Source organism: Nelumbo lutea, chromosome 5, assembly GCF_056320005.1.
Source record: "Nelumbo lutea isolate HS-2025 chromosome 5, American lotus-T2T, whole genome shotgun sequence".
NCBI classification, from domain to species: Eukaryota; Viridiplantae; Streptophyta; class Magnoliopsida; order Proteales; family Nelumbonaceae; genus Nelumbo; species Nelumbo lutea.
Window position 1 is genome coordinate 23,998,401 of NC_142688.1, and position 7,973 is coordinate 24,006,373.

The 7,973-nt window shown below is 38.3% G+C and overlaps 1 protein-coding gene across 1 annotated transcript; it reads right to left on the reverse strand.

Moving 5' to 3' along the window:
- Nucleotides 1-1,714: 1,714 nt before the first annotated feature.
- Nucleotides 1,715-7,088, reverse strand: LOC148851040 (wall-associated receptor kinase-like 14). The gene is made up of 3 exons (XM_088942758.1): nt 5,889-7,088; nt 4,393-4,464; nt 1,715-3,259 (listed from the first exon to the last, which is right to left on the reverse strand). Exons 1-3 carry the CDS (start codon nt 6,595-6,597, stop codon nt 1,983-1,985), a joined length of 2,058 nt encoding a protein of 685 aa, XP_088798884.1. The 5' UTR covers nt 6,598-7,088; the 3' UTR covers nt 1,715-1,982.
- Nucleotides 7,089-7,973: the final 885 nt, after the last annotated feature.

The following is a 7,973-nucleotide window of genomic DNA, read 5'->3' on the forward strand; positions in this document are numbered from 1 at the left end:
TCATATTGTCCCATCGAATAATCAGATTTTTGGTGTTGTGAAAAGCTCTGGGATTTCTTGCAGGTGACTAACTGACTAGCAGCGAGACCAATTCTGCTTGACCCCTTGCCCCAGTTAGGGGAGGGCCGAGACACTGTTTGCTTGTTCGCTTGAATGAACAATGATGTGTCTGTTTGTAGAGATATGTCAATATGTTTGAGATTTTGGGTTTTCAGACTCGCCAATTGGCGCTAGATAAAATAAAAAAGTTTACCAGGTGGGTATATTCAACAGAAATAAATGTTAAAACAACCACTAACCTAGCCTCAGGGTCTATTCCGGCTTTAAGATTATACTCGTTTTAGGTCAAAGTTTGAAAGTTTGAAAAGCTCGTAATCCAAAGGCAAGAAACCCACCACATAAAAAAAAAAAAAAAGAATTAATAACAAGAAAACATATGATCTTTGCGAATACTTCCCTTTTTAATTTCTAATGTAAGATTCTGTTCTGACGGGTACATTCACAAGATTCTGTTCTGTGCTATTAACATTTCCTACATAAATAGATTTTTAATTACTAAATATTTTAGCCATGAAAAAAATAAAATATTAATTTTAAGCTCTAGCTCAACTCATGGCAGACAAACTAGGTTTGCCCTGTTAATTGCCCTAGTTGTGTTAATAAAACTTATCAAACAAACCTGCAAAAACCACATAATAAGAAAACAGCATCTGTAGTAACTCTGATGTCACTTGGCATCAATTCTGAAAAACCTTGCCAAATAATGGAAGCAAATTTATTTCACTAAATCTTGTGTGAACAAGGATGAAACCAGGAAAATGGAGTGGAAAATGATGATTCCAAGCCTACCCTATATGCAGTCTGTGAACGGAGGAAAAATTGGAAACAGGTGTTTGTGAAATGTCTCATGTGCTCTACATGAAAAACAAAAGAAAATTAAGAAAAGAATACAAATGTCGCGTATGCATAAACTGGTGCATTTTCTGCATTACACAAGTTAAATTTTATTCAAACAACGGCCCAAACAACCTGCCTGCAGTATGATTAAAACATTCCATACCCACTATACAAGTTGTGGTGGATTAGAACACATTGCATATAACAAATTTCTTTTACCTCTTAAGAATATCAACATGTCAAAATACTGGTGAATTGGAATTTCTATGAAGCCATGGAAAGAAGAAATGTTGTTTTGAAATGATGAGCACCTCAATACGAGGGAATGTGAAATGCCAACCAACTAAAAATAAACGAATAACAAATGCTGTCCTGATCCTGGAATTCTTAACATTTTATCTATAGCAACCATTAAGACTAGAAAATATTGAAAGGATAAAGCTTAATGTCCATCTCCACAGTATGTAAATTTTATTTTTTGTTTGATCCATATTCTTTAGGAGTATTTTATCACAAAAGGTAGTATTGTGCAGTGGATACTTGAGTAACAATAAATTTTCACACCAGATGATAAGTCTCAAAAGATTCACTTCTGAGTAGTTTCTGTTTTGATCTCAGCAGCATAAACGCTGTCTTATGTGCTTTTTTTGGAAATACTTTGGATAAAAGTAATTCCTTACAGCTTTATTAATTCTATTCCAGGTGTTCTTTAGTGAAATCCTCTGGCTCTAATTAGGCTATTTGGTAAGTGTATGTATAAATAAATATGCTTGAGAGAGAGAGAGAGAGAGAGAGAGAGAGAGAGAGAGAGAGAGAGTTGGGCAATTCTCATTACATTGTCATACTTATACATTTAATGTGCCTAAGATTGGTCTCTACATCTTTCAAAATTCAAATATTGTCCATCTCTTTTAATGTAATAAAAATAATTAAGAGGGAGGTCATAACTTCCTAATTGGAAAGGAAAAGCAGACCCATTAAAGATATTTGAGCAATGAGAAAAATACCAAATTACAAAAATACCTCTTGTATTCACAAATTCAGATGAAACCACCCACTGTAAACCCGAAACAACAACTTCCAGTTCAGTGTATTACATTACCCAACAAACTGTTTGTTGAAGGGGAGCTCTGTTCACTGAACCAGGGATCCTGCACAGAAACGGGTGAATTATCTTGCATTTCTGTTGAAATTATGCATTCATCTCTCTGTGGCACAAACAGTCTCTGATTCCCTAGCCCTACTTTCTTAGCAGCCACCCCATGTGACTTCTCACTCAAATTAGATGGTGATGAGCATGAGGATGCTACTGAAGACTCCATGCAGACATTCTCCTCCATAGGGGCCCACCCGCTTAGCCTTATATTTTCTAGCTCAGTTTCCACTTCCATCATAGAGGGCCTCATGTCCCTATGAAATGCAAGGCATCTGAATGCCAGCTCTGCCACCTTATGAACGGATGAAAGGGTCCAAGCATCCCTATGTGGTTCAAGAAATGGGTCTATGATTTCATCTACACATCCCTTCCCAATTCTGTCTATGGCAAGGGCAGCCAAGTTGACATCACTGTGGGGCCTAGAGAAGTCCACCACCTTCATTGCTGTGATGATCTCCACAAGAACCACCCCAAAGCTGTAAACATCACTTTTGTCAGAGAGATGAAAGTTCTGATGATATTGAGGATCAACATATCCTGGAGTCCCTTGTGGGGCAGTTGAGATGTGGGATGACTCTGTCATTCCAAGTCTAGAAAGGCCAAAATCTGCAACTTTTGAGTTATAATTGTAATCTAAGAGAATATTGCTCGATTTGATGTCTCTATGGTAAATGGGTGGGTTCATGGTGGAGTGGAGATAGGCAATGGCATGAGCAGTTTCAGTTGCAATGGTGAGGCGAATTGTCCAAGGGAGACCATTACCTCTTTCCCTTTGCAAATGCTGAGATAAAGTTCCATTGGGCATGAACTCATATACAAGGATCTGTTCACCTCTCTCTATGCAACAACCTAAGAGGCGGACTAGATTTGGGTGGCTTACAGATGAAAGGAGCTTGATCTCATTCATGACTTGTTCAATTCCATCAGTATCTCGGTGTCTGATCTTTTTTATGGCTACCCACTCATCATTGTGAAGCTTTCCTGCATAAACTGTTCCATAGGCTCCAGTTCCCAGCCTCTGTTTCTCTGAGAAGCAATTTGTGGCTCTCTCAATTTCCTTGTAAGGATAAAAAGGGACAGTCAGACCACCTGCAGCTTCAGATAGTAGGCGTTTGCTCTTCCAGGTTTTCAACGAAGTAAATCGCCTTCGGATGAAGTAGCAGAGAAGAGACAACCCGGCCATTAGAGAAGCTCCAGCAATAATGCCTGAGAAATGAGTAATTCAATTTTAGAAATTAAATTAGGTAGCACAAACTGAGATCAGCCAATTTGTTCCAAGAGAAAAGCCAAATGTTCGTTCTGTATCCAGTTCACCCCTCACAAGACTACAGATAGCTAGGACCAATATTAGACAATGCCATAATGGCCCTTTAAAATTGGAAAATTAAAATTCAGCTCCGCACTGTTCATAGTAAATGCATTGGTTGGACTCTGAAGATGTTCATAATTGCTTTTTTCAAACATATAAAGTCTAATCTATATATGCATGGCAGTTGAGATCAACGTATAGAACCAGTAAGGCCATTGCCCAGATACAGAATGTAGTTGAGATTGGCTCAAACCAACTACAGCTTCTATATATTCTATGCAGAAGAATGACAAAGAAGTTATTTAGTGAACTTTTTTCCTTCTAAGATTTATGTGTGGTTGGAAACTTAGTTGTGATTAAAAAGCACATATATAGCTTCTGGGTTCCTAGATGTTGATAAGCCAAAATATATTAAAATGCATATGGTTTAGCTGGTTTTGGATATTTCTTTCTGTAAAAACAGTATGGCATGATAAAATGACAGAAGAGTCGTTTCCAACTCAATAGAGATCAGAAGCCAACTATGTGCTTTTAGACACAATGCCAAATGCTGCACAAGATATTGAAGCCAATAAGTGTGGAATATCCTTCTTTCTGGATTTGAAAATAAAATCTTATCTAAGTAATTCAGTGCCAGAATACATAATCCAGAGGGGGTATCTGGACAGAAGGATGAAGCAATAACACAAAAGATATCCGGATGAGCAATATAATTGTTATTAGCTAGTTGCAATTCAAGACCAAAATGATGCATTAAAAATTCACCAATCCAGATGGTAGAAATGCTAGTATGTTTTGCTAGTCCAAGAGAGGTCATAGCTATGAGTTTTAACTTTTAACTACTGAAACTACGAAGTACACAATAATGGCTGAGTTGAGTCATAGAAACAGTCCCAATTTCGGTCACTAAAGTTAGTTAGGATTTCAATAAATGAATTCATTCCAAACAATTATGAATTCTTTGCGATTTGATCTTTGTTATGCTTCCAATTAGTAATAAGAAGAAAAGAAGAATGCCGGTTCCGGTTACCTCCAATTAAGACAACAACTCTGGTGGTTCCTCCGCATCGCCCTGACATGTACTTTGAAGGATTGCATTTGACTGCTCAGTAGAAAGGACAATAGCAAAAGTTAGTACAGGAGCTACAAGTGGGAAGGACAGAAAAAGTTTGAATCTTGATTTAGTCCCCTCAGAAATTTAGATGTCCCTGTAGGATGCAAGTCTGCAACTGAACTGTTGTTCCAGCAATTACATTGGATTCAGGGAACGTGCCCTGGTTGAGCATAAGTGTACCCAAACCAGGACCATACCACATATTATGCAGGAATACGTGTAATATAGGTGGTTCCTAACCAGACCAGCCAAATGAACTTAAGAAGGCGGGGCATGATGGAACCACCAAAACTCTTGAATTGTCTATTAAGTCGCTAGCATTCCCCTCCAAAGCATTCATTCCTTCTGAAAGGAAGAGCAAGAACGCTGAACTTTATAATAGAAATTACAAGTTTGCAGTAAAACTTTAATTTACAAATATAGATATTTTACTGTCAATCTATATTTATTTTACAAAGATAGATCTGTCCATAAGGGCTACCCGTTGGCGGACTATACTCCAGAACGCGAGAGTAGTTTGCAACTTTGCATGTTTGACAATTGACATTTTGGGTTTTCTGTATTGGGTTACTTGGACAAGTTATCAAAGACCAATTAATTTATTTTTTTAGAAGTTGGATACCTAGCAGCAGCAGGGGCTGTATTCACGGCCCATATAATTTGGTCAATTCATTAAATACTTTTCTAGGGTTTCCCAATTTGTTTTTTTGTTTTTTTTTTTTTCATTTTTTGACGGATACCGCTCCAAACCGTTGACTAAAATCCCCCTATGGCTATCCCAAGTCCCAACTATGACGACGAAATTGATGAACTGGCAATACGGGTTTGAATTTCTGAGTTCGGGTTTGAATGACTGTCTCTTTTGGTTTTGGGTGAAAGAATACGGATCATCCACTTTGCTTGACCATGTGCTAATGAGTGACGAGTGCCCAGTTACCGTCCAATCATGGATTCCATTACGTGGAATTTGACTCTAGAGCAAACGGTGGTCCATGTATTGACGGACAAAACCACAATTCCGTTCTTTGGAAGTTTAGAGAATGATCCGGATTTATCCAAATAAAACAAACAACATTATATAGAGGGTAAACCAAAGACCGGACTGCAAAAACCAGAGGAAGAAGAAGAATTTCTCAGAACTGTGTACTATGCTTAGATTTTAATCCATGGTTCTGCAGTCTAAGAACATGTCTCACACTCACAGACTCGAGCTCCCCAAAATGTTTTATAAAATGACCAAATATCCCCACTAAGACAGCTTTCTCTTATAAACGTTTTTCTTTCCTGTAAAAAAGCTCACTCTTGAAAAGTCTGTGGAATGGAGGAAATGCTATTGCAGTGTTTCCATTGTTGTCCTTAAAATTAAAGCAACTATCAAGTAAATACGTAAAATTCTGGCTACCAGAAATTACCTTTACGGCAACCGACACCGGCTTTGAACCCATCTCCCTCGAATCCCTTGTTGCATTGACAACGGCATCCAGTCCCATTGTTGGGTATTTTGAATGTCGTCAGGTTCGCATTCTTAGAACAATCGCACTTCCCTTCTAACCACCAACCGACCTGAACCGTCTGAAACTCGAGGGAGAGAGAGGAGGAGTTACTATTCGAATCAATTGCGATGGACGAGAATAAGTATTTACAATTAACCTCATTCACGTCATCATATTTCATGAAATCCTTCCCTCCCTTGGCAAAGCATTTTAGGTTTGTTCTATTTTTGGAGCAAACTTGCTTCTCAAAATGAATTTCCATCAGCGGGGCCGGAATCGAGCATCCGTTCACCGGCAAAATACAGTTCTCTAACAATATCCCGTTTTGCCAAGTCAGAGCGTAGTTCGCTTGGAAGAGCTGTTTCAGATTCTCGATCGGACGTTTGCATTTAGGCGGTAGATGGACCAAGATACTGTCCGAAGTAACGTTTTTGACTTTAAACTCGCCGATGAAAGCCTCCCCGTTGGTGCAATTCAAACTGATTGGGCAATCTTTGGAGAATCCTAACGGATAGGGGAATTTGACTAAGCCACATGTTGAGCTGCAGGGGGATAAGTGTTCAGAGGCAATCAAAGGGAAAAAGGAAATCACGAAGCATAAGAGCAGATTTCTGTGGTGAAAAGTCATCTTCAGTGGGAGATGATTCGAATTGAGATGAACAAGACGCTGATAACAGGTAGAATAGAAAGCAAAAGCGTCTGAAAATTCATTGGCCTTTTCTCCCTATTTGAAGTTCAGCGATGAGGACTTCAAATAACAGAAAAACTGATAATTGCCCGACATAGAAGAAATCTCCGTTCACAAATGAACTGCTCTGCTCTGCTTAAAGCCTTAAGGTCTTCTCTGCTATTCTCTTCTACCTCTGCTCCGCACTTCTTTAATGATTCTGAAATTTCTATGAGATTTCGAGTATACGACAGAAGGGAAAAGAAAAAGACCTCAAAAATCAACGGAAACGAAAACCAAGCGAAACCCTAAGCTTCCGTCTCTCCCCTTTTTCTCTGCAACATAGAGTTGGATTGGATGGAAAATGCAGAACCGAAGAGCATAAAGAGAAATAAATCTTTTCAAGACTCATGCTCTACGCTTCTCTCCCTGCGTATTCTATTCCAAAGTCTAAAGTCTCTTAACGTAAATTACATGGCTTAAAAATTTTATTGCAAAATGACGAGAATGCCCTTAAATTTCTGAAAACTTAAGAACACTAGATACATATGCTACTAGAGTATTATAATAAACGCGCCTTTGGCTTTGTATTGAGCATTCGTCACCGTTATGATCGATCAGATGGAAGAAGAATTGGACATTTGCACATGAAGTTAGGCCCCAAATCTTATTATTGTTTTTTTTTTTTTTTGTTAAAGATAGATGGATTGATCATAGAAAGATAGATAGATGGATGGAATTGCTTATTCTAAAAATACTTTTTTGTTTGTAAGGTAATATATTCTAAAATTCCTTGAGTGTGTAAACTCTCTGTCCCCCACCCCCACTATGAGATGTCAGATGTCTTTTAAATAAAATATCAACCCCATTTGATAATTGAGATGTGTTAGTGAGTGGGGCTTTACGCTCTTCTCCAGTTGTATTGAGGGATTTTTTAACAATTATGGGAAAGTTGAGGGGTATTTGAATGAGATGCAATTAAATGAATTCCACTAACAGTTCAGAACAATGAATGATCGATCGACGATCGTAATTCATCGGCCTTCGCGGGATCGGGAACCGGGGATATGAATGAGGTAGCGTTGTAGATGACGTCATTTCACAGTAACTTCGAAAAAATAAATTAATTTCATTCATGAGAAATCTGTTCTTCCTCTCACAGTCAGTCGCAGTCATAGCCTACAGGGATAGAAATGTCTTTTCAAAAATAAATTAATTTGGACTCTCTACAAAATAATAATAATAATAACTCTTTGAGACGGGGTTGTAGACTTCTCGCTCGTAGTCGTACTAATGTGCAGCAAATGAGCGAACCAGCGTTGGCCAATCAAACGCGT

Bases quoted from the DNA above. Each gene is read 5' to 3' on its own strand.
- LOC148851040 (XM_088942758.1), bottom strand. From the start codon at position 6,597: ATGACTTTTCACCACAGAAATCTGCTCTTATGCTTCGTGATTTCCTTT. The intron at 4,465-5,888 runs GTAATTTCTGGT...TCTACTGAGCAG, and splicing joins CGGTGTCGGTTGCCGTAAAG to TCAAATGCAATCCTTCAAAG. The intron at 3,260-4,392 runs GTAACCGGAACC...CTCATTTCTCAG, and splicing joins AGTTGTTGTCTTAATTGGAG to GCATTATTGCTGGAGCTTCT.